Source organism: Fusarium oxysporum, chromosome II (genome assembly GCF_013085055.1).
Source record: "Fusarium oxysporum Fo47 chromosome II, complete sequence".
NCBI lineage: Eukaryota > Fungi > Ascomycota > Sordariomycetes > Hypocreales > Nectriaceae > Fusarium > Fusarium oxysporum.
In genome coordinates this window covers 3,292,906-3,317,752 of record NC_072841.1, presented here as the reverse complement: position 1 = coordinate 3,317,752, position 24,847 = coordinate 3,292,906, and the positions used below count along the sequence as shown (strand labels likewise).

The window sequence follows — 24,847 nt, the reverse complement described above, 5'->3', positions numbered from 1 at the left end:
ACCTGCTAGAGTCGAAACGGGCCAGCTATGAGTCGTCGGAAACTATAGTTAAATATCATTAGTTGCCTTTCTTGCAGTGTTCTATGCATCATTTAATCATTAGCTATTGATACATATCTAGATGTTCTTGTATTGAATAATGGTGTAACTCCATGAATTAGGAGACTTGATGTATACTTATTTTTCTATGATCGTCTAAATTGATAGATGTATGAAGATCCCGACGGGCCAATAATTTGCCACCTTCGTCGGTGTTGAGTGCGTGCTTACCCAAATGATTGTAAGACTCTATTTCAATACATTGGCGCCGGCTGGTATCCGCTGGCGGAAGTGGTGATGACCAGCGCCGGCCGTGTGGGGCCGACTATCCTGGCAACCCACGGCGTTGACCTGGAGAGGCTTGGGTCAATGAATGAGGAACTCTACGAGTATGAGCTTTTGTCTCATCATCTTCATTCTAAGACTCTGTCTTCATGGGAAAGAGGCCGTCAGTTACTGAATGTTTTCGATCTCGATCTCTGGGCATTACCATTTCTGTATACGAACAACTACTCTTCATTACTGTGTTAAATGTCGGAGTTAAAAACAGAAGCAACGGTCTGGAGTCTGGATCACGATGCGTTTTTCATTCACACGATGACAGTTTCCTGGAGACTTTTTATGAACATATCAGCATTTCCTTGGCTTCTGACGCCCGTTTTGTTCATATTGATAATGAGATTGCTTTGTTATTTAGAGCTCCCGGTTATATGCTGATGCGTATGGTGTTGAACTCAATCGAAAACGCCATCTCTGGGGGCAAAAATACCGATAAGATGTCCAGTAAACGCCGAGCATAGCAAAAATTAAGGTTCAACGGTGTTGCCTCTTCAGCGGGAGAGGTTTGTTTACAATGACGACCGAACGAAGAAGCGACTGCAAACTTTGACAAAACGCAGGACTTGTACTTGTCTCAAAAAAAAAAACCAAGGACTGCCTTTGGATAGACCATGGATTAATCCATTGGCGGTGAGGTTTCTAGATCGTGTTGTATCAAAGAGCGACAGGATCTAGGTCAATGATAAGGAATGGTGAGATTCCAAGGCAATGCCTTGTGCTGAAGAACGCCTCCCGTCCGAAGCGAGGACACTTAAGAGCTGAATGTACAGTCATGGACTGGGGAACCTAGGCAACGTCCTACGATAAGTTCAATTCAATGTGGTGATGGTGACACAGGATATCGCCATTCACTGTTTGGCTGGAATGCAGTTACAAGTTGGAGGCCTTTGAGCGTTTGTATGTCCAATGGCGCAGAGGCACTTGGTATGGACGATGACCTAGGCTTTCTCATTTCCAGGTTGTTTGAGACAACCTCACTTTTATGTGATCGTGTTGATCCTGAAACGAGACGTCATCTGCGTCAGCTACAGGGGTTGTCGTTTACAGCTGCCATTGACTGAGACATGTGCTGGAATCCTAGGTTGTTATGGTAGCAACAGGGAATAAGGTAATGATGCTATTCCCCTGCGACATCTCGAATTGCTTGAGCTGAGAGGTACTGTGGCTGTGGTTTTCAAACCGCGAAGTAGTTATCAATATTTGTTATGGGAATTGGATCGTGGAATGCAAGTTATCAAGTTTGAAAGACAATGAGATCACTTTGAGTGTGGTCAGTGGTCAATCCTCGGCTAGAATCTTATCATGATCAGGAAGTGGGATGTGCCCCGAGAATAAACATGGTTCTATGGTGTAATGAACCATCGGTCGCCAGGTCACGTCTCAGAAGTTGGCTGCCACACTCTTTTAGCAGCTCTAGCCGCCAAGGTGTGCCAGGGTAACCGGCTGAGCATGGGTGAAGCTGGATTTAGTGGTTTGATTCTGGTTGCCCCTGGTGATTATTTACTTTTAGCTCGATCTCACTATCAACCCCAAAGATCCAAGTTATCCACACTGCTGCTCTTGTTGCATCTAGCACCAAAGCTACTCCATACACACATCCATACATACATACAGAACAAGATCAATCAGAGCTTGTACATCAATTGCATCTATCTCATCTCTCGGGAGAGCTCAAACACACAAAAGAGCACTTCCACAAACCAATATCATTGCCTTACAGGCATAACCACATTTGAACTTATATCGCAAAGTCGACCTCGACTGAGAACGACAACAACTTTCCACTAGCCCGGCGCTCTGTGCTTGCGCTGCGTGAGGTAAGGAGCATGAAGTGCAGTGAAGGATTGGAGAAGTTGACTGACATATCAACAGTTTCGGACCTATAGGTTCCCATCGACAAAATATCGACCGACGACAATTCCCTTCCGGACTCCCCTTGCGACATTATGCTGTCCAATCCAACAGGACTTCACGCCCGACAAAAGCAGCATCGGCGTCAAAATTCGACACCGTCTGCTTTCGAGGGCGCCAAGATCCCTAATCTGCCAACTACACAACGACAAACCGTACACCGACGCGGCCTCAGCCTAGATGTTCGACGACAACAGAACCAGAACATCAACTCAGCAGCAACAAGGCAGAACTACATGGTAAGTACGAATACTAACAACACAGGATTAGCCAATATTTCTACGCAGCAAGTTCTGCGAGAAGCGCAGCAGCAACGCATTCAAGCACGCCCGGGCACACAGAACCCTTACGCCAACCTGGCCCCAAGTGGAAGTGAGAACTATCTCATGTCACCTCATGGAACTCCTCAGACACAACGATTCGACCCGTCCTGCTTTGACCCCAACTCACTTCCTTTTGACCCTTACACTACTGATCTTAACGTGATGATGGGCAAGGGCCAACAGGCTGCATACGGTGACAATATGTCGGGAGGTAAGGAATTTGATATCTTTAACAATGACAGTGCACTTTCAACTCCAACGTTCATCAACTTTCCTTCTGAGGGTTCCTCCGCTCAGGGCTGGTCCTCTGAAGGTGACACCTCCAGTACAAGGAGAGCCTCAAGAAGGATAAGTGGTGGCATTCTGGACCGCGTTAACAAGTTTGAGACCTTGGACTCAACGACAAGACCCGCTACGCCTCCTAACCAGAACCAAAGTCAGAACCAGAACCAGAACACACAAAGTCAGTCGCTCAGCTGGACTATGACAATGCCTGAGACGGCTAACCTTGAGCAAGGTTACTTTCCCCCTACGCCAATTGAGACTCCCCACGACCGATTGGTCAAGGATGAGGGCATGCCAAGTCGGTTTGCCGATGGATATGATGAGTCCATGGAAGAGACTATCAAGCCCGTGAGGAACCGCGGAGGAAACCGAAGGGCTCAAAACATCTTCCAAGACATCAGACAACATTCTGAGCAAGTCATGTCTAGCCCAGCTCGGTCAAATACTCTTCCTGAGTCATCCTTCAGTGGACTGCCAATGTCGACACCTGACTACATGAACATGAACAGCTTCAACAACGAGTTCATGAAGATTGAGAGCGACTTTGGCCGGGAAGAAATCCATGGTCTCAACAACCAACTACCACAACAAGCCACTCCCAACACTCCTCAAATGACACAGTACATGGGATCTTTTGACAACAAGCCTGAACTCCAACCCTATCCCATGGGTACTCAATCTGTCTGCGGAACCCCCTCTCAGACACCTTCTCGTCGCCACTCTCCCCATCGCCGCACCGAGTCAGTTGCTAGCATCGCAAGTGCTGCCAGCATCGCCAGCATCAACATTGAGGAGACCAAGACAGAGACCGGAGTCACTCAGGACGAGATTGCCCAGTTCATTAGTGGCCCAGACGCCAGCGACGGCAAGTGGACATGTACTTATGAGGATTGCGGCAAGAAATTCGGCCGCAAAGAGAACATCAAGTCGCATGTTCAGACTCATCTCAATGACCGACAGTACCAGTGTCCCACTTGCAAGAAGTGCTTTGTTCGACAGCACGATCTCAAGCGACACGCCAAGATCCATACTGGAATCAAACCCTACCCTTGCGAATGTGGAAACAGCTTTGCTCGCCACGATGCTCTTACTCGACACCGCCAACGAGGCATGTGCATTGGTGCTTTCGATAACGTCGTGCGTAAGGTTGTCAAGCGAGGCAGACCCCCCAAGAAGAGCCGCCCTGATATCGAGACTCGTATGGAGAAGTCGGCGCGAACCCGCAAGAAGAACATGTCTGTCAGCTCAATGTCATCATTCTCTGCTTGTTCTGACAGCTCAGCTGTCAACTCACCAGAACAGTTTATGCTTGATGACATGATGGACATTGGAATGAGTTCACAGAACCAGGCCCTCGCTGCCGTCTCTTCAGCACCCATGACTGGCATCACAGCCGCCGCTCTTCAGGAGTATGCCTCCTCTCCCTCCACTGGCAGCGCACACTCATACGTCTCCCCGGAGGCCATCATGGAGGGCACTCCTATGCACGCGGCATCTCCTTCCAAGAGCATCGCAAGCCAGTACAACACACCACCTGAGCTCTCGCAATCATCTTCTCCCCCAGCCACTCACTTCTTCGACGTCGATCCCAACACTTCAATCAACAACGACGATCTGACCATCATTCCCGGGACAACAACTTTCGTCACCTCGGCAACCATGGCTGCTTCTCTTCCCCTTGGCCTAAGCAATGCGGATGATGAAATGCTGTATCAATTTGCCAACGACGACGATCTTATCCAACTGGATCGCGACTCCAACATGCTCATGAGCAAGTTTGACGAAGATTTCGACAACGTCGGCATGTTCACCAACAGCAATGACGACGTCTTCTTTGGCAGCAACTAGTTTGTGCCCAGCATTGTTTGTTTTGTTTTGTTTTGCGCAAGCCATGGAACAGTACTTAATCAGCCATGCACTTTTTTGTTCGGGATTACACCAATTGAGGTCTCTCGTTTCCAGAAGAAGCGGCACATTTTCTCACGACGCTCACGCTCACGCTTCTACGTAATGCACGCTCGCGGTTTTGTACACTAGGGATGGAGGAGAAGAAAGTAAAAAAGGACTTGGGTATTTCAACGGGGTTTTCATCATCATTAACAATGGGTTATTGGGGCAGGAACTGGCGAACCGGAATAGGATTCTTATGATTTTTTGGGGGAAATTGATAGAAAGCAAAGGTCTCAACGCGGTTGGGTGTCGGACACCCCCTTGGGCCGCTTGGAGTTTTGAGGTTGAGGCTTTTGCTTTTTTGGGGGTATATGGAATTTACCAATGGAATATTCATTGACGATTAACTTTTGTGCCTTGATTAAATGTGATAATGATCTGCTTTGACTCGATGGTTGTAAGTTGGTGGTCAACACTGACATGAGAGTTCCAACACTCCTTTACCACCAATCGAATTTGAGTTGAGGCTGTTGATTTCCCGCGATGTCCATTGATCGATTTAGATCAGTTGGAATTACAATATTTGTTGTTCTGTCACAGACGTATCATTATACCTCTATTTTACTCTTCTCTGTCATGTTTGGTAGATCATCCAGCGTCTCACTGACTCCACTCATGAGACGCAGCCACATATATTCTACCTTAGTCCGAGCTTCCCTATACTTCCAAAACCTCCGCTATCACCTTATTTATTTCTCAGACACAACATTACTCCCGTATTTCCTATCTGTCATCAGCCCTGAGACTTTCTTCTCATTATTGATCGATCATGCTTACGCCAACTATTGCCGTAAAAACTAGCTTTCTCTATGCCGCCGGGAATACACCAGCGACCAGCCTGACCAGATCAGTACCACAAGGCCAAGACGTAACTGTTCTGTCGCTTGGCTGTGGTGATCTGCGCAACATTCTTTACACAACATACCTTGAGAAAGGCTTGCGTGAGTACCAGTCAACCTTTCCTCACCACTTGAAGCTAATCAGATCAGCTCAGAGAAAAATTGATTTCACTTGTTGCGATGTCGTCGAAAAGATTGTTGGTATGTGGCTTACCCTGCATCATAGCACCACACATGTTGACCAGAAATTAGCTCGCAATGCTTTCTTCTTGATCTTCCTGCTTGATGAGGATTGCAAGCTGAGTGATGAACAGCTTTGGAATGTCTACTACCACTTTTTCGTGGACGAAGAGACTGCGAACATTGTATCAGATACTGCTACTAAGCTGCTAAGCGTCTCCAAATCCCTTGATGAATGGAACAGCAGTATATGGGGGAAATCTATCCGATTCTGCGATGCTGATACTCTATCAGATGTCCGTCGTGTTTGGATGTCAATCAAAGCTGTGGCATCGAAGTGTCAATCCGATAGCTATATGGAGACATTTCAGCAGAACATCCAACCATCTAAGGACATCCACGAACAAAAGCTTGGTGAAGGGCGCACCAACTTGTCAGCTATGCGTTCCGCAGCGCCACTTTCAATACAAGCAGGAACAAAACTCGGGGATATATCCGCTCAATATTGGAAAAATGGTACAGTCACACCTCGCCAAGCCAAAGACAAGCTGCCAAACCCGCTCCTTGCAAGTCTTCTCTCCGAGAACGACATTCTGCACTACGCTAGTGATCCAGTCTTGGGCTTTCATCTGGCCACGGCCTATGCTGCTCTTCTCGAAGGCTCTCCACTTGAGCCGAAGATCAGAGGAAAAGAATTTGTAGCCTCAGCTGCTGCTAAGACCCAGTTCAATGAATGGATCTCTGCTTTCAAGTCGTTGCAGAGCAATATTGTCATTCGCTTCGCCGTTGCGGATGCCTTGACACTCTGTCACAGTTTCCAGGCGGCGCATACAACAGCAAAACCAGCCAATCTATACCGGCGAACCTGGGACCCACGCCCATTGGTCTTGGATCCAAAGGACTATGGAAAGGGTGGTTCAGGGCCATCGGCGTTCGATATGATCGATACCTCAAACCTTTGCGACCACATTGGAGCCCTCAACATCCTCTTCGCAGCAGGGCCTCTTCTCAAAGACGAGCCGTGGGCGTCGCTTTTCACAGAATTGCTGATCAGGTCTGAGGGTGATCAGAAGAATGCTCTAGACAAGATTCTCTCTGGACATGCGCCGACCATCTCACTTCTGCTTGGTTTCAGTCCTGTGCAGTACTGGACCAATGCCAAGGTTGAGTCTCATGTTGACGAGATTTTCCTTGGACTCATGAACGAAGCAAAAGGAGAAACGCAAACCCGAAACCGACTGGCTTGGAAGCGAGACAACCAGTTTTCGGGCCAGGCCCGCCACGGGAAGCTGCATATCGACTCAAAGCAGCTTATCAAATTGCTCTCGCCACTCTATGACTACATGTTTGAGGCTGAGAACATATCACAGTCAAATGTGGGACAGAGGTCAAACACGTATGGTCACTTTATCCGTACAAGCTTCGCTACCATGCTCAAGGTTGTCATGGCCCGGGTTGCAACAGACTGGCCATCCATGTGCTCAGCTCTCATTGACTCCATTGCTCAAGACCATCGCTTTTTGCTGGCTAGCAATGGCATGCAAGACCTGTGCCTTCAGCTTCACCTTCTTGGTGTAAACACAGAACCATGGATTATCCAGGAGAGCAGAAGCCTTCCCCAAAATGGAGGTTTCAATCGCTGGAAATCCCTTCCACCAGCAGTCGCTGTCACGGTAGTTGTACCTAGACCGGCCATTGCTCGATTGTATAAACATCAAAATAACCCTCTTGGGCTTGCATCACCGCCACTTGTTGGATCGGTGAGATCCAGTCATAACGCTACCGAAGGATGGCAAAATATATTTGGAGATATCCAAATTTCCTTTGGTAATGTTAAAACCAAGAAGATGTCTGATGAGGACGAGTTTCAAGTGGTTATTGAAAGAGATCGGGATGGATGGGCCGGAGATTCTCCTCTCGTTGCATCTTTCTATGTGCCCACTTCAACGCTGCAGAGCGAGCCCAACTCAGCATTGGTGGGACTTTGTGTTCCACCTACGGGGCAGAACTCCTTGATTTATGGTCCCATTCTGGGAATGACCATGACTGTCTTTGAAACGCGCACTGATGACAAGGCGAGCGTATTCGTGACAAAGCATTTACCCGGGCACGATGGTTATCCTGCTGTATGTAGTGCTGTGAAGTCTCTCGAGAATGCGGTAAACCAGGGCCTGGATGACAAGACCACCAAGATTCTGCTCGAGATATCACCTTCTGAGTCTGTCATCTCTACCGTTACTGGACACTTGGACATTACTTCGAAGAAAGGCAAGGGGTTGCTGAAGGATAAGGTCCCGATCGAGTTTCGTCAGAAGAGCCCCTTCGTCATTGATATTGTTTTCGGCAAGCATGATCTTATTTGCCCTCTCAACTTTCCGGTGCCTGTCATCAAGGATGGAATGAAATCTCGAGTTGCTCGAACGACAGGCTACATCGAATTGATAGCGCCACTGGCACAACCTGGGTCTTCTCCTATACTGCTGGATTTTGCATACCCTTCAGCAATCTCTTCGTCTGGCGTCCCGACTTGTCTCAACATGCCGCACCTGAACCTCAACAACCTTCCTGTCATTGATTTGGAAAACAAGGACCGAAACCGATGGATGACAACATTGACATCAATGCAATTTTCAGCCCGAGAAAAACACCTACGTACTGTGCGCGACGAAAGCGGAATTTCACATGATCCGATGGTCAACTTCAAGGAATCTGTGTTTACCATGTTTATGATTGCCACTGGCTTACAGGCTGGCCAGACCGGTTTGTTTGCAATCAACCACCCGAAGCGAGGTGGTATTCACATGCTTGTTTTCGTCTCCGCCATCCGGATTGATGGCGATGCTGCATCTGTTGTTATTGATGCAGCTATTATCCCGTTCACGATGGAACTTATTACGTCGGGCCGGATGGAATCCTTCCTTCTTATTCTCCGGGAACTTGAATGTGGCAGTATCGATGTAGATGATGCAGAATTATGCCTTTGGAAGAAGGCTCTCCCATCTATGGTTGAGCGGTGCCGTACCTGGTCTCACAGCAGGAGTTGCGAGTATAAGAGTAAGGGGGCGACTATTCCACTGAGTCTCAAAGATGGTGAACAGGTTCTGTGCTCGTGTGGTAACGGGCTCCTACCAGAAAACTTCGTGTCTCTCCCTGAGTGGGAAAACGCAGCGCCGAATGCAGTCCGTATTGCAATCAGCCCGACTTATGCAATTCCGTTCAACGAAGAAGTCATTGACCCTGCTGATGTTCCCAAGATGCGGAACCCAGTGACTCGGGTAGAAAGATGTCGAAGCTGTGGAAAACCAGAGGACCAGGAGGGAGTTACTTTGAAGAAGTGTTCACGTTGTCAAAGGGTGAAATATTGCTCCGGGGAGTGTCAGAAGCGAGATTGGAAAAAGCATAGAGCGGAGTGTGACTAGACGAGATGAGTTGCAAGTGAATGTATATATTGGTCTGAAGTAAGCCAAAAGAGAGACTGGAACTTGGAGAGAAGAATGATTAAATACAACAAAGAGAGACTTTGGATCTTAAATCGGTGTGTCAAAAAAGATGAATGAAAAGGTTTTTTTTTGCCCCTCCTCACACCCTAGTAGTAACCCTTAGCATGATTCAAGCTCGTAGACACATTGGATGAAAGAAGGCAAGTTGGATGGTAAAGGTCTAGGATGTATATTGGAGAAGAGTGAATGATAGACCGGAAGGACCTTAATGGCCTCTGCAGAAACGACTTAGTTATGATATCGGAATAGCTTCATATATCCTTTGAGAAAAATCACATCTGATTGGTTGCTCACCGAGCCTTTCGGTTCTCACCTTACACCGCTTTCCACCCCTTGGAGGGGCAGAAAAAATGTCCCAGCCTAGCCCATCCGCTATTGCCTGTGACCAGCTGGTGCAAGCTTGTGCGATTACGAAATCGCGAAACCTCGTACACCAGCACCGCTTTTTCAAGCCTCGATCTATTTGATCTCGACATAGCCTTCGTGCCCACTGAGATCTACAATCATGTCGGCAGCACAACTCCTCAACCCCAAGGCCGAGTCCCGAGTACGTCGATACCAATAAACTATAACCCCCCCGCAGCCAAAGTGGCCTTGCCTTGCAACCTGCTAACCCGCTTGTCGCAGAGGAGGGGCGAAGCTCTGAAGGTTAACATTAGCGCTGGTGAAGGCCTACAGGATGTTTTGAAGTCCAATCTGGGCCCTCTGGGCACCATTAAGATGTGCGTGTTATCAGAATTCTCATATGGTGATGTGAAGCTAACAGTCTCAGGCTTGTTGACGGTGCGGGACAGGTACAAACTCCTATCAAAATACCCCACGACGACCCCTAAACTGACCGACACCCCCAGATCAAGCTGACCAAGGATGGAAACGTTCTCCTCCGAGAGATGCAAATACAAAACCCTACCGCCGTTATGATTGCTCGAGCAGCGACCGCTCAGGACGATATTTGCGGTGACGGAACCACCTCTGTGGTTATGTTGGTTGGCGAGCTTCTCAAGCAGGCAGACCGATATATCTCTGAAGGACTGCATCCTCGTATCATCACTGATGGTTTCGAGGTTGCCAAGGTTGAGGCCCTTAAGGTGAGTTTGTTACCTCGCCCCCCGGAAACTTTGGCTCAACGTCGTAGTTCCTCGACTCTTTCAAACTCGCCAAGGAAGTTGACCGAGAACTCCTCCTCAATGTCGCCCGAACCTCGCTCGCCACCAAGCTCAACTCGACTTTGGCCGCCAAGCTTACACCCGATATTGTCGACGCCGTTCTTGCTATTTACCAGGCTCCCGCGAAGCCCGATTTGCACATGGTGGAGATTATGAAGATGCAGCACCGAACAGCCGCCGACACTCGGCTGATTCGTGGACTGGCCCTTGATCACGGTGCTCGTCACCCCGATATGCCTAAGCGACTCGAGAACTGCTACATTCTCACCCTCAACGTCAGCCTGGAGTATGAGAAGACTGAGATTAACTCCAGCTTCTTCTACTCTAGCGCTGAGCAGCGTGATAAACTTGTTGAGAGTGAGCGTCGATTCGTCGATGCCAAGCTCAAGAAAATTGTCGAGCTCAAGAAGGAGCTTTGCGGTAACGACGGTACAAAGAACTTTGTTGTTATCAACCAGAAGGGTATCGATCCTCTTTCTCTTGATGTTCTTGCCAAGAACAATATTCTTGCTCTCCGACGGGCCAAGCGAAGGAACATGGAGCGTCTTCAGCTTGTTTGCGGTGGTGTTGCTCAAAACAGCGTTGACGACTTGTCTGAGGATGTTCTGGGTTGGGCTGGCCTTGTCTACGAGCAGACGCTCGGCGAGGAGAAGTTCACCTTTGTTGAGGAGGTCAAAGACCCTAAGTCTGTTACTCTGATGATTAAGGGACCTAACGCCCACACCATTGCTCAAGTGACAGATGCTGTCCGAGATGGTCTGCGAAGTGTTTACAACATGATTGTCGACAAATCTGTTGTTCCTGGTGCTGGTGCTTTCCAGGTTGCCTGTGCTTCTCACCTCAAGAGTGATGCCTTTGGCAAGTCCGTCAAGGGCAAGGCCAAGTGGGGTGTTGAGGCATTCGCTGATGCCCTTCTTATTATTCCCAAGACTCTGGCTGCCAACGCCGGTCTTGACATCCAGGATGCTCGTAAGTTTACTAATTCCCAACCATTCACGGCCAATATCTAATTTGCTATAGTTGCGGACTTGCAGGATGAGTATGCTGACGGCAACGTCGTTGGCCTTAACCTCGAAACCGGTGAACCTATGGACCCTGAGCTGGAGGGTGTCTTTGACTCTTACCGAGTTCTGCGAAATTGCATCGCCTCCAGCTCCAGTATCGCATCTAACCTGCTTCTATGTGACGAGTTGTTGAAGGCTCGACAGATGGGTAGAGCAGGCGGACCTGGGCCCGGCATGGATGGACCTAATGATCACATGTAGGAGATACCACGTTAAAATTGAGGCTAGACAAAAGGCTCTGGGGCGTAATATACACAATTACGACTTATTTTATGACTCAAGCATGCTTTTAGCATTTGTAATACGTAGGTAGTCTACATGAGTGCATCATGTATTGATGGTTTGTAGTCCAACATTTCCATTGATGCGCTAAGCCCCGCATTGTGACAACTTTTTGCAAAGAAAAAAAAATACTTACCCCACCACCAATCACTTAAAACAAGCCCATTAATATCAACATCATGGCCTCTTATGATTCCGATTCCTCGGACGGCGAGTTTGAGGAGACAAATGTGCTCCTGGGATATGCTTCTAAAGAAGCAGACGAAGACACTGTCAGCAAACTCGGTGGCCGTCCCGTACGTCTTTGGCTTGTCCCGCACCAGACAAAACTGTACCGACTAACAACGAAATCAGGACTGGTTAGACGAGAATGCTCCCAGCGCAGCCTACGCACGATGCAAAGTCTGCAAGGATTTTATGGCATTGATTCTGCAGCTCAACGGCGAACTCCCCGAACGATTCCCTGAGCATGAGCGACGAATTTATGTCTTCGCGTGTAGAAGACAGACTTGCCGGCGCAAAGACGGCAGCATCCGTGCACTGAGAGGTCTGCGGGTGTGGAAGGAGGAGGCATCTCAAGAGCCCAATGAAGAGAAGAAAGTTGAGGAAGAAAAGCCAAAGAACGATGGACCTGGATTAGGAGAGACTCTGTTTGGTTCTAAGGGATTGGGAAGTGCTTCTGGCGCAAACCCATTCTCTAGCAATGCGAATCCATTCAGCACTTCCAACAGTCCTGGAAACCCATTTAGCTCTGGATCTGCGAACCCATTTTCCTCTTCGACTTCCCAGCCTGAACCTGCCAAACCTGTCTCTCCTGAGCCAGCAACAACAGCCCTCAGCAAAACATTCGCAGAGTCTCTCAATATTAAGGATACACCGGCGTCGCCACCTCAACCTTCAGAGCCTTGGCCCGCCGAAGATGCTCAGGCCCAGCCATATCCTACTCTCTATCTAGCTGACGCCGATTTCGAAACTCTGGATCCGACACCCACGAATGTTCCCACCAACGCCCGTCTTGAAGATGCTGATGCCGCGGAACCTTCTATACTGGACCGCGAGGCTTTCGAGTCGAGCATGGACGCTACGTTTCAGAAGTTTGCAGACCGTCTGGCGCAAAACCCTGAGCAAGTTATTCGTTATGAGTTTGCAGGCACTCCTCTCTTGTATTCAAAGAAGGATGCTGTTGGTGAGGCTGTGAACAAGGGTGCTATCCCTCGGTGCCCCAACTGTACGGCGAGACGAGTTTTTGAGGTGCAGTTGACACCAAACGCTATTGCAGAGCTTGAGGCAGACGACATGAGTTTGGAGGGCATGGAGTGGGGTACGATAATTGTTGGTGTATGTGAGAAAGATTGCTCGCCTCGAGGAACACCAGTTGGAGAGGTTGGATACCTTGAAGAATGGGCTGGCGTGCAATGGGAGGAGCTGTCCAAGGGGAAATAAATACCAGGACAATTTGGAAAATAAATATAGCGAATCAAAAGCACTGTAATAAAGCCACATTGTCGGTCTACATGAGCCAGATACGATGTAGTAAATCGCAAAGTTCTATGCATTTCTAGATCCTTGGATTGCTCTGCAATAACATGTCCGATTAAACGCCTAGTTTTTGTAACCCCCGCCATGCTACCATGTGAGCCCTTCCTAACCCCTCCGCATCATCAATCGTGATGTCCGAATCCAATCAGATGGTGGGGGAAGTGCGCGAAAAATCCCTTGTGATCCGCTAAAACTCTCATCAAAAAGCTCAAACAGTGTCCTCCCACGACCGTCGGATTACCCTGGAGAACTGCTCGACGTTGACGTCCTCACGGATCTCAGCCTTCTTGGCCTCGTTGTCAGGGTTTGAGGGAACCTTGACGTTGCCGTCACTTTCGACAGTCCAACCACAAACCTCGGTAACGAACTTCTTGGTGGCATCCTCGTTGAGACCGAGCCATGACTCGAGATGGGTGATCTGGAGCTCACGGAAAGCCTGTGAGACGAGAAGGGCGATCCGGTGTCGAACGACGTCCTCAAAGTCAGGAATGTCGGCAATCAAATCGGCAACCATGTCGTCGTCGAGATCGGCCCAGAAACGGGAGTACTGAGCACCCTCGAGCTGACCGTTGAGGGATCGGAGCTTGGTGATAGCTTCGCCGAGGTCGCCAGTGACAGCAGCGGAGGGGTTGATGAGGTGGAGAGCGAGAGAGAACTGTGCGGAGGGGAACTGGGTCATTGTCTTGACCAAGACGTTGGTGATCACCTCATCCTTGATACGGTCGGGGTTGAGCTGATATCTTGAGGAAGTTAGCCTCGAGTCGAGCAGTGATGATGCCAAAGGTTGGAGTAATTGGGCATTTCAGTTGCACTAAAGTTGACTTCAGGTGCGGCCAAGTTGAGAACAACCCGCCACACTAGTCAGGTAATAGGAAACGTTGACAAACGGTCATCATATAAGAGCCCGAGATGTGCTGTATATATATATAACAAAAACACTCACAGTTTCAGCAGTGTTCGGTTGGCATTGCAGTCAGTGAATTTCTGCTCGCATTGGTCTTGGAGATAGGTCTCAAGGGCGCCGACAGCCTCAGGGTTGTATCGTTCGAGTCCGTTGATGATGGACGAGATCTCGCTAGGCCTCTCAGGCGGATCTTCACCGTTCATTATGGCTGATTTATAGGGAGAGGAGGGGTCGTTATGAGGGGTGATGTTCTGGGGGAGAGGGAGGTTCGCGATGGTGGGGCAGAGCGAAGATTTCGACGGTTGTGTGAGTGAATCGCTTGTGCGTGCCAAAATGGTTTAGCGTTGAGTGAGCGGGCTGGTTCCTGATTTTCGAAGCTCTTTAACTCAGTCACGTGCCTTCGCGCCAACGTCGTCATAGAGCTGCCGCGTTTGTACTTGTTGATTAAAAAGGACGTGAAGGGGCGTATTTCTCTATTTACATAAGCTTTGTGGTGGAACTACTTTGTCTCTCTTCTGAAATTCTTCCGTTTTTAGGGGTGGTAGTCTCGGTCAACCTAGGCGTCAATGCAAATATGCCCAGTCCAACCAAGAAACGGAAGCTCAACAACGGCACCAAATCATCAACACCGGCCCGTGGTCTTGAGTACTTCTTTTCAAAGCAAAAGCAGAATGACACAGATTCAAGTAAAAATCCAAAGACAGAAGAAAACGCTGAAGGTACATCAAGTGATGCTACTACAGAATTAACAGACGAGGAATTAGCTAGGAAACTTCAGGCAGAATGGGACCAGGAAGTTGCCAACACACCACAGAACACACTACAAGCACAGACAATTGAACTCCCAAGCAAACACAATGAATCAGTCTCTCGAGATGAAAGTCCTAGTCCTGCAGGCCCAGAGCCGAAGCCCCCAGTCACCCTCCCAACGGCTCTCAACAAGCCTGGTACACTCACCTCTACAAAACCTACACTCAGCCTTCAGGCAGCAGGCATGGCTGAAGATACGACTACCACATCGATACCTCTCGACGAATCTCCTCTAACATTCGACCCATCTGAGTATCTGGACCAACTGAAGGAGCACTGGGCATCTGAAGGCGGCAATGCGTCATATGCCCTTCTCACACGCTGCTTCATTCTCATTAACGGCACTACAAGCCGGATTAAGATTGTAGATACTCTTGTAAACTGCTTAAGAGTTCTTATTGAGGGAGATCCAACAAGCTTACTACCAGCTGTATGTCTAAATCCACATCCCTTGAGCTACTCTGACTTTCGCAGGTATGGTTGGCAACGAATGCAATTTCACCTCCTTATATCTCCATGGAACTCGGGCTGGGTGGCTCAGCAATATCAAAAGCATTGCGGAACGTTTGTGGACTAGACAACCGAGCTTTAAAGGCCATTTACGACAAATTTGGAGATGCGGGAGATGTGGCTTTTGAAGCCAAGAAAAAGCAGAGCTTCACTCTCAGAAAACCAAAACCCCTCACGATCAAGGGCGTCTATGAAACTTTGGTGAAGATTGCCAACAGTCAAGGACAGGGCAGTTCCGAAACCAAGCAAAGATTGGTTGATCGGTTACTGCAAGACGCTCGCGGTGGTGAAGAGAGTCGATTTGTCGTACGGACACTTTCTCAGCATGTAAGAAAACCATTTAAATACTCACTGTTATCTTCTAACAGGCAATAGTTGCGTATTGGTGCTGTGAAGACAACGATGCTGATCGCTTTATCACGGGCCTTTTTGCTCTCACGCCCACCAGGGGCTGACTTCCCTCTTAAATCAGTATCTGATCTTGCAAAGCTCAAAAAAGAAGATTTGGCTGAAATTTGGGGTCGGGCTGAGGAGATAGTGAAGGCCTGCTTTGCGAGACGCCCGAACTACAACGACCTTGTGCCCGTTCTCCTGGAAATTGGAATTTCCGAGGAACTACTAATACGATGTGGTCTTACCATGCATATACCGCTACGACCTATGCTCGGGAGCATCACCAGAGACCTGTCCGAGATGCTCACAAAGCTACAGGGCCGAGACTTTGCGTGCGAGTTCAAGTATGACGGACAGAGAGCGCAAATACATTGTGATGAGAGTGGAGAAGTCAGCATCTTCTCGCGTCATTTGGAGGTCATGACAGACAAATATCCTGATCTGGTTGAGCTGATACCTAAGATACGCGGAGAGGGCGTTGATAGCTTCATCATGGAAGGTGAAGTTGTCGCAGTTGATCGTGAAACCGGTGAGCTCAAAAATTTTCAAACGCTCACAAATCGAGCAAGAAAAGATGTCGATATCGGAAGTATTACTGTGGACGTATGCATGTTTGCGTTCGACTTGATGTATTTGAACGGGCAACCATTGCTAGATCGGCCCTTTCGAGAAAGAAGAGAGCTTCTGCGATCACTCTTCACAGAAATACCGCACCACTTTACTTGGGTACAGAGTCTTGATGCTACATCTGCGGACTCCGAATCTGTTCTGGAGTTTTTCAAGGCAGCCACGGATATCAAATGCGAGGGTATCATGGTAAAGATCTTGGATAATTTACCCACAGTGCCATACACAGAAGAAGCAGATGACGATGGGCCAGATGGGACCAACAAATTGCTAACACCAAAGTCTAAGTCCAAAGGAAAAGGAAAATCGAAAGGAAAGAAAGACGAAAATGGGGAGACCAAAACGAAAGCAAGACGTAAACCATTACTGGCCACCTACGAGCCAGACAAACGACTTGATTCCTGGCTCAAAGTCAAGAAAGACTATAACTCGAGTTTTGATACTCTCGACCTTATTCCTGTCGCCGGGTGGCATGGGCAAGGACGTAAGGCGAAATGGTGGTCACCTATTCTCATGGCCTGCCGTAACGAAGAGACCGGATCCCTGGAGGCAGTATGTAAATGCATGTCTGGATTCACAGATGCATTCTACAAGGCCAATCGGCAATTTTACGACGATGGCGAAGAGAGCGGCGAACCCAAGAACACCAGAACTAAACAACCCGCCTTCGTCGAATATTCAGGTCCAAGACCAGATATCTGGTTCGAACCACAAGAAGTGTGGGAAATGGCATTTGCAGATATCACACTGAGCCCGACTTATACTGCAGCGATTGGTCTCGTGAGTGATGAGAGAGGACTAAGTTTGAGATTTCCAAGATTTATGAAGAAACGGGAGGACAAGAGTCTTGAAGAGGCGAGCACGAACGATTTCTTGGCTGGTCTTTGGCGAAAACAAGAAGCCAAAGCGGAAACCACCAAGGGTGAGACAGGGGCAGAAGCAGAAGAGGCGGAAGAAGCCGATGATTGATTGAGTCTCAGCTATCAATCTTGATTAATATTAATGATTAAACGGCATGCTCTAATTATTCGAATGACATCTTTGAATGCACAATGATGATGATCTGTCCATCATTTACCAGCGTTTAACCTTTGTGCGATGAGACTGAAAACAGCAATTGATCCCATGAAAAGGACGGCGTTATAGAACTGCTTTCGATCAGTATGTGTCGCTGAGACAAACCGGAAGACGACCCACCGCTTTTCTGGAGACATCTCGTTCTTCGTCATCTGTTCGCGACTCGATAAAGAGTCGACGAAGGTTTGGCAGCGCCTGTTTATTTTCTTAGATCTCGTTATCCTACGGGAACAAAGACAGCGTTCTTCACCATTGTATAGCTTAGCCGATTTGGTGAGAACTCTTATTCCAGTGATCCCAGACGATAATATGGCTTCATCGAGAATAGGTATTCCCTTTTCTTCGTGTATGTGATTGGTGCCTCTCGAGACTCGCGATGATGTTGAGATCCAGTTCAACAAGAGCTGATAAAGGGTGACTAAGCCTGGGCTATATGCATTGAAGGTGGCCAAAAATAAATTGTTAGCCATTGAAGCCACGCTACACGAGAATGGCAATCAGGCGGAAGTTTAGAGTTGGGGGTAGCCTAGCCTCGATCCACTAACTGGAGCCTACAGGGTCGCTGTAAAACGCCCCCTTTGGTCCATGGTTTGGGCTGCGACTCAGTGGCCTAGACCTATCTTCGTGGCCTTGGCATATTTGGTGACAGTTACGTCTGCCTTGTTCATACCCAGATCGATCAACTCCTTTTCGGATTATCTCGACGACGTCGCGTATCTTAACGCATCCTCCGATACGCGATATAATCGGTGGATGCAGGTTTCGACACTTGAGGACAAGTAGCTTGTACTCGGCCTGACCAATTCGACTAGACTGTCACCGCCGTCTTCGACAACTCTCTAACCTTCGACCTCCTGCCCCGTGCCCCTCCAAGAACCTCGACGATGGCGGTAAATCGCATTCGCGGCGCCTTTGCCGTGCCTCGAAAGGGCGAAACCTTTGAGCTGCGCGCTGGCTTGGTTTCTCAGTATGCGTACGAGCGCAAGGAGTCGATTCAGAAGACCATCATGGCCATGACGTTGGGCAAGGATGTGTCGGCACTCTTCCCAGATGTGCTCAAGAACATTGCGACCGGCGATCTAGATCAGAAGAAGCTTGTATACCTCTACTTGATGTACGTGGATGAAGCTGGATAGCTACAGAGCTGTCTGCCCTAGCTCTATAGCTGTCAACTGTTCGTGGGGTAAGATGAAGAGCTGACACGGTAGCCAGGAACTACGCCAAATCGCATCCCGATCTTTGCATTCTCGCCGTTAATACATTTGTTCAAGACTCCGAAGACCCAAATCCGCTGATACGAGCACTGGCAATCCGAACAATGGGATGCATCAGAGTGGACAAGATGGTGGATTATATGGAAGAGCCCCTGAGGAAGACACTGCGGGACGAATCACCCTACGTGCGCAAAACAGCTGCCATTTGCGTCGCCAAACTCTTCGACCTCAATCCTCAGATGTGCATCGAGAACGGCTTTCTGGAGGCCCTTCAGGAGTTGATTGGTGATCCCAATCCCATGGTTGTCGCCAACTCAGTGACCGCTTTGTCTGAGATCACCGAGACGGCGCCCGAGACGAGGGCACTGATTGTCACGCCTGTGACGTTGAAGAAGTTGCTTATGGCCCTTAACGAGTGTACCGAATGGGGAAGAGTCACTATTCTGACAACCCTGGCCAACTACTCTGCATCAGATCAGAAGGAGTCGGAGCACATCTGTGAGCGTGTGGCACCTCAGTTCCAGCATGTTAATCCTAGTGTGGTTCTTGCTGCTGTCAAGGTTGTCTTCATCCACATGAAGGCTCTCAACCCTGAACTTGTGAGATCATACCTCAAGAAAATGGCTCCTCCCTTGGGTACGTATATGACTACGAGATGTTGAGGTTCCACACTGACCGAATCCAGTTACCTTGGTTGCTTCGCAGCCTGAGGTCCAATACGTCGCTCTGCGAAACATTGATCTCCTGCTCCAGGCTAAACCAGACATTCTGAGCAAGGAGATGCGCGTCTTCTTCTGCAAATACACTGATCCTCCCTATGTTAAGCTTCAAAAGTTGGAAATCATGGTTAGGATAGCAAACGAGCATAACTACGAACAGCTCCTTGCTGAGTTGAAGGAGTATGCCCTTGAAGTCGATATGGATTTCGTCCGAAGAGCCGTCAAGGCAATTGGCCAAGTAGCCATCAAGATTGAGAATGCCGCCGAGAAGTGTGTTGCAGCCCTCGAGGATCTCATCTCTACCAAGGTCAACTATGTTGTCCAAGAGGTGATTGTCGTTATCAAGGACATTCTGCGAAAGTACCCTGGCTACGAGGGCGTTATTCCTACACTTTGCAAGCATATTGATGAATTGGACGAGCCCACTGCCCGCGGATCTCTCATCTGGATTGTTGGAGAATATGCTGAGAAGATCAACAATGCAGACGAGATTTTGGAGAGTTTCGTTGAGTCCTTTATGGAAGAGTTCACGCAGGTAAGTCACATAATAATGGTCATTAGGCTTGAACTGACAGAATTCGCAGACGCAACTGCAAATATTGACAGCGGTGGTGAAGCTGTTCTTGAAGAAGCCTGGAAGCAACCAAGGCCTTGTCCAAAAGGTTCTTCAAGCAGCGACAGCGGAGAACGATAACCCCGATATCCGCGACAGGGCATATGTCTACTGGCGTCTTCTCTCCTCTGATCCCGAAGTTGCTAAAGTGAGAAATTCGTCTGAAGGATCATCAGAATAGTTGCTAACTACGTTTCTCAGAACATTGTTCTATCTCAAAAGCCCACGATTACGACAACCATGACAAGCCTTCCTCCGGCCCTTCTGGAGCAGCTCCTCACCGAACTTTCTACTCTAGCTTCTGTCTACCATAAGCCTCCCGAGTCGTTCGTGGGTAAGGGTCGTTTCGGTGCCGATGAGATCCAGCGAGCAGCTATCCAAGAACAACGACAAAACGCTGCCGAGAACCCTATCGCTGCGTCAGTTGCTGCCGCTTCATCCAACGGATCTGGTGGTGCTCCTCAAAACAATATTGAGAATTTGTTGGATATCGACTTCGATGGCGCCGCGCCTGCATCTCAAGAACAGAACAGTGCTTCAGCAACTCCCGATAGAGTGGCCAGCCCATCCGCTGGTGCGCCTTCAGGTGCCATGGCTGATATGATGAGCATGTTTGATGCGCCGGCGCAGGCTTCTGGAGCTCCTGCACCTGCTGCAGGTCCCAACAACAACATGAATGACTTGATGAACGGTTTCGAAGGATTGAACTTTGGTGGCTCGTCAGCAGGCGAGCCCCTACCAGCAGCAATGCAGCTACAACAGGCCCAAGGAGGCGCTCCTCAACAGCCCAAGAAGGACAGTGACGATTTGCTGGGTCTTTTGTAGATGCATAAACGTATACATGAATTTCAAGCCAAGAGATGGTCATTGGTTCACGGGAGTATGGAGACGCGCTGGTAGGAAAAGAAGATGGATGCCTTCATGGAGGTTATGGTGTTGGCGCATACAAACACATCTTGTTGTTTCCGCGTTGTACGCTTGCCAAATAAAGATGCTCTAATTATAAACTCGATTCCTTGGTTTTCTTGTTACTTCGTGATGTACAGCGGCGTAAAGACCGCTTACGTACGGATATCGTTATCTAGACCCTCCGTTACATGCTCGCCCTACCATCCCTATGCCTGTCGCGTGCCCTTTTTATGCAGAAACTCCATGTAGTATAACCCCGACATCGTGGAAGATAAAGAAAAGGTGATCTATGGCTGCGCTTGCGCGGTGTCGTTGGCTGCGCTCGTCTTTGCGTACTCCTCGGGTGTCTGGCACTTGGCGGTCCAGGCGTGAATAATGGCGATTTCGTCCTTGAGGGCGGCGTTGACGAGGCGGTGACGCTTGAGAGAGTTGAGGCCCTGGAATTGAGGAGAGACGATGACAGAGTTGAAGGCTTGACCACAGCCACCTACAACATCCTCATGTTAGCCATGTCGGATTCTACGCCGTGATCGGCTTGGAGGGGTTCGCGGGGTAGAGTAGAGTAGAAAAGAACTGACCAGACATGTCTGTGACTTCAACGTGAGTAGCTTCGAGGCGCTGCTTGATGGCCTCACGTAGGGACTCGTCTGTGATTTGCGACATCGTTCTGGCTGGAGAAAGGAGGATATTAAGGTATGGAGCTTGTTGGAGGTAATAGAACGAAGTAAGAGGTTGATTGATTGATTGATTAGATATCAATCGTGGGGTAAAATGCACAGTGTGAGGCGGCATCTGACGTTGAGCCGCCGTCCACGGAAAAAACACAGATCACTCATACCACTAAAGTTCAGCAGTGAGTCATCTATGGAAGTTGACGGAGTTTATCTGGGATTTTATTGCTCCTTTGCGCTTTAACTGTTCAAAATCCTATTCAAACTATTTGAGATCATTGACATCCAAGATAGTAAAAGGATCCTTGTCGTACTTGCTCACAACAACCTCCGCCTCGGGAACATTCTCCTTGATAGCAGCCTCTAACTTGGGCTTAAGCACTTCTTGAAGATATCCCCTTTCAGAATTGCTGTGAAAGACCTGGACAAGTGTTTGTCCCTGTTGAATAGCTCTCAAAGCTGAGTGATGGCTGGTCTCGCCAGTCACCAAAAGATCAACCTCAGCCTTCTTGAGCACATCATACCCGCTACCAGCGCAAACACCAAAGCTGCTAATCTTGGTAGTCTTGACATCAGCACCAACAGGACTTGCTACCATAACGTGCTTGAGACCGCCGAGTTTCTCAGCTAGACGAAGAATGATCTCGGAGAGAGAAACAGCATTGTCGAAGCGGCCGATGGCACCATAGCCTGCGCCAGAGTGACTGGAGGGAACAGTGCTACAGGGGATCGCGACAGAGCGTTGGCTTTGGTGAGGGCCAGAAACAATATCTGCAAGCCATGTGTTGAGTCCTTCGGGAGCGGCATCGACTGCCGTGTGAGGGCAGTAGACAGCAATACCAGCCTTGGCAAGGCGTAGAAGAGTAGCTTGCTGAGGATCCTTGTTGGTAATGGACTTGAGGCCTCCAAATATGAAGGGATCTAGCATCGTTTTAGTGAATTCCAAAATCCGACTCAAGATATGCGATGAAGACTTACGATAGCTAACAATGACACTAACATCCTGCTCAATAGCATCAACGGCGACTTGGTAGGTCAGGTCATTGGTCACCAAGACCTTCTTTGACTTCTTGACATCATTTTCTGAGTTCCCTACCAAGAGCCCAACGTTGTCCCAGCTTTTATCTGCGATTTCCTCAGGGTATAGCTTCTGCATAGCTGCAACTACTGCCTTTGTGAAGGTTGAAGATTCAACCTGCCAGGCGCCCCAAGCACCATTGTCGGCCATCTTGAGTGACGAATTGTTTAGAGAATGACAAGAAGAACAGAATCTTCTTGTGTTTACAAGAGGAAAAGCCCTTGTAAGAGGTGAGCTAGGAAATCGAGCTGAGCTTGAGATTGTTGTAAGTAGTCTGTTCAATCTCAGAACAGAGCCTCTCATAGCAAATGTGCTACAAATGAGTGATATGTGATGCTCAAACGTTAAGTTGGTCTTGAATGCAGCCTGTTAGGGGTCTCTATTACCAGTTGAAAGTGCAAGGTGCAAGGCTCACTCACCAGCAATTCTCTCGTTTAGCTTCACATAGGTAAAGCCAGAAGCTGTTGGAGCTTGAAGCTAAGTGCAGAAACTGTATGGTGGAGGAGGGTCAAGTGAGCTCATACTGTGTGTGTTCGCATTCTACACTGTCTATTAGGTCCAGAAAGTAGCTTCCGGATAAGCTATGACTTGGCAAAACAGAAACGCTGTGATTTAAATAAATTCCTTTCACGATAGAGAGTCACAAGTATTTAGAAAATCATTCATTCATTAGCCCTGGGTAGTGATAATATGCTACAATAAGTCATTGGGTATATTTCGTAACCTGCAGTTCATGACCGTCCGTCTTTTGACACACGGCTATCTCTTGATCGTCTTTCATCTCTTGATAGTCGTTCGTCCCTTGATATCCTTGGACTTGAAGCGCTGCTTCTATTGTCGACTGGTCTCAACGCATCATCACCCTCTTCAATGCACTCTTCGACGTCAGTGCCACCAAGTCCTTTCTCTTTCCATGATTCTAGCAGTTTTCGTGGCATCACCCACTCTTTGCGCGCTTGCGCTATCTTTCCCTCACTAACAAGAGCACGTAATCTTTCAGGTGTCGCTAGAACCTGTGCTGCGAGTTCTCTTGTCCGTTGTTGTCTGGTTGCTGCGTCTCGTTTCTTGCCCTCCTCAGAATCTGGTGAGGGAACGGTTTCCCGAAGGGCATCTCGGATGGAGGATGCTTGGCTGTAGATTTGTGCGATTGCCGGGTCGAGTGTTGAGGCCATAGGATTCAGAGGATCCATATTTGCTCTCATCTAGTCACGATTGTCAGTATCGCGACCCTTCAAATAGTAGCCCATGAACGTACCTTGCGAATAGTCTCTGTTGCTGTAATAAGCTTACTGTAATTGTCGTATACCAAAGCCTTCTTCTCCGCATCCAGCGCGCGCACTTCTCCCACAACTCGTGTATATAGCCTCAAAAGCTCCTCAAGACTGCTCTTCTCAACAATCTTGGCGACATATTCATCGGCGTTGAAGTCAGGGGCATCGATCTCTGTAGCTGGGACTTCAGAATCGGGAATCTCTATACGAGGGGCCGAGGCGCGCAGATTGTAGTACTCGCGGAGAGCAGCGCGATTGGAAGACGTTTTGCGTTGCTGTTGCTGAGGGGGGCCAGGAGGCTGTGTAGGTCCTTGTGTGAGGACGGGAGACGCCAGTGCGGACCGGGAGGTTTCGAAGGAGGGACGGTTGGAGTTTGTGGGAGTACGGCGAGGAGGATCGCGTGGTGAGGCTATTGTAGACATTTCTGCGACCTGTCGAAGTTCGGAGACGAAAGATGAGGATGATCGTGGCCGGAAGCGTAGCGAGCTCGGTTTGAAGCTGAGCTGGAGGTTAACAAGGCTGACCTGAGCTTGACACGCTGGAGGACCGTTAGTGGTTGTCACTGGCTGATGACCTACAATCCAGGGGCACGGCACGCTAAATTTAGGGGATGCTCCACTCTGAGCCACTGGAA

At 48.7% G+C, this 24,847-nt stretch overlaps 10 protein-coding genes across 10 annotated transcripts; 5 read left to right on the top strand and 5 right to left on the bottom strand.

Annotated features, from left to right (window-relative positions):
* Nucleotides 1–1,895: 1,895 nt before the first annotated feature.
* FOBCDRAFT_215340 (uncharacterized protein) lies at nt 1,896–5,194 on the top strand. The gene is made up of 3 exons (XM_059609406.1): nt 1,896–2,195; nt 2,251–3,075; nt 3,130–5,194. Exons 2-3 carry the CDS (start codon nt 2,325–2,327, stop codon nt 4,743–4,745), a joined length of 2,367 nt encoding a protein of 788 aa, XP_059464181.1. The 5' UTR covers nt 1,896–2,195; nt 2,251–2,324; the 3' UTR covers nt 4,746–5,194.
* Nucleotides 5,195–5,616: 422 nt separating this feature from the next.
* On the top strand, nt 5,617–11,797 carry FOBCDRAFT_128416 (TCP-1/cpn60 chaperonin family-domain-containing protein; the record flags this gene model as incomplete). Its single annotated transcript, XM_059607838.1, has 8 exons — nt 5,617–5,887; nt 5,939–9,241; nt 9,731–9,913; nt 9,950–10,088; nt 10,139–10,160; nt 10,218–10,454; nt 10,502–11,501; nt 11,553–11,797. 8 exons carry the CDS (start codon nt 5,617–5,619, stop codon nt 11,795–11,797), a joined length of 5,400 nt encoding a protein of 1,799 aa, XP_059466785.1.
* Nucleotides 11,798–12,029: 232 nt separating this feature from the next.
* Nucleotides 12,030–13,382, top strand: FOBCDRAFT_16413 (programmed cell death protein 2). Its single transcript, XM_059608415.1, has 2 exons — nt 12,030–12,174; nt 12,233–13,382. The coding sequence occupies exons 1-2, from the start codon at nt 12,058–12,060 to the stop codon at nt 13,319–13,321; spliced, it is 1,206 nt and encodes a 401-aa protein (XP_059466784.1). The 5' UTR covers nt 12,030–12,057; the 3' UTR covers nt 13,322–13,382.
* Nucleotide 13,383: 1 nt separating this feature from the next.
* Nucleotides 13,384–14,649, bottom strand: FOBCDRAFT_16410 (armadillo-type protein). The gene is made up of 2 exons (XM_031173924.3): nt 14,361–14,649; nt 13,384–14,157 (listed from the first exon to the last, which is right to left on the bottom strand). The coding sequence occupies exons 1-2, from the start codon at nt 14,522–14,524 to the stop codon at nt 13,626–13,628; spliced, it is 696 nt and encodes a 231-aa protein (XP_031050709.1). The 5' UTR covers nt 14,525–14,649; the 3' UTR covers nt 13,384–13,625.
* An 89-nt stretch (nt 14,650–14,738) lies between these two features.
* Nucleotides 14,739–17,630, top strand: FOBCDRAFT_315812 (ATP-dependent DNA ligase; the record flags this gene model as incomplete). The annotated part of the gene is made up of 3 exons (XM_031173923.3): nt 14,739–15,561; nt 15,606–15,968; nt 16,017–17,630. The coding sequence occupies exons 1-3, from the start codon at nt 14,896–14,898 to the stop codon at nt 17,628–17,630; spliced, it is 2,643 nt and encodes an 880-aa protein (XP_031050708.2). The 5' UTR covers nt 14,739–14,895.
* Nucleotides 17,609–18,218, bottom strand: FOBCDRAFT_215334 (uncharacterized protein). Its single transcript, XM_059609405.1, has one exon. It carries the CDS (start codon nt 18,206–18,208, stop codon nt 17,732–17,734), a length of 477 nt encoding a protein of 158 aa, XP_059466783.1. The 5' UTR covers nt 18,209–18,218; the 3' UTR covers nt 17,609–17,731.
* Nucleotides 18,219–18,622: 404 nt separating this feature from the next.
* Nucleotides 18,623–21,109, top strand: FOBCDRAFT_197127 (adaptin N terminal region-domain-containing protein; the record flags this gene model as incomplete). The annotated part of the gene is made up of 5 exons (XM_031173921.2): nt 18,623–18,852; nt 18,951–19,588; nt 19,638–20,206; nt 20,256–20,432; nt 20,486–21,109. 5 exons carry the CDS (start codon nt 18,623–18,625, stop codon nt 21,107–21,109), a joined length of 2,238 nt encoding a protein of 745 aa, XP_031050706.2.
* A 185-nt stretch (nt 21,110–21,294) lies between these two features.
* FOBCDRAFT_16394 (bola protein) lies at nt 21,295–21,922 on the bottom strand. The gene is made up of 2 exons (XM_059608412.1): nt 21,772–21,922; nt 21,295–21,680 (listed from the first exon to the last, which is right to left on the bottom strand). The coding sequence occupies exons 1-2, from the start codon at nt 21,854–21,856 to the stop codon at nt 21,481–21,483; spliced, it is 285 nt and encodes a 94-aa protein (XP_059466782.1). The 5' UTR covers nt 21,857–21,922; the 3' UTR covers nt 21,295–21,480.
* A 68-nt stretch (nt 21,923–21,990) lies between these two features.
* On the bottom strand, nt 21,991–23,401 carry FOBCDRAFT_215328 (GTP cyclohydrolase 1 type 2/Nif3). The gene is made up of 3 exons (XM_059609404.1): nt 23,362–23,401; nt 22,843–23,296; nt 21,991–22,785 (listed from the first exon to the last, which is right to left on the bottom strand). Exons 2-3 carry the CDS (start codon nt 23,243–23,245, stop codon nt 22,130–22,132), a joined length of 1,059 nt encoding a protein of 352 aa, XP_059466781.1. The 5' UTR covers nt 23,246–23,296; nt 23,362–23,401; the 3' UTR covers nt 21,991–22,129.
* Nucleotides 23,402–23,592: 191 nt separating this feature from the next.
* FOBCDRAFT_257273 (Vps51/Vps67-domain-containing protein) lies at nt 23,593–24,763 on the bottom strand. Its single transcript, XM_031173917.3, has 2 exons — nt 24,198–24,763; nt 23,593–24,144 (listed from the first exon to the last, which is right to left on the bottom strand). Exons 1-2 carry the CDS (start codon nt 24,633–24,635, stop codon nt 23,674–23,676), a joined length of 909 nt encoding a protein of 302 aa, XP_031050702.2. The 5' UTR covers nt 24,636–24,763; the 3' UTR covers nt 23,593–23,673.
* Nucleotides 24,764–24,847: the final 84 nt, after the last annotated feature.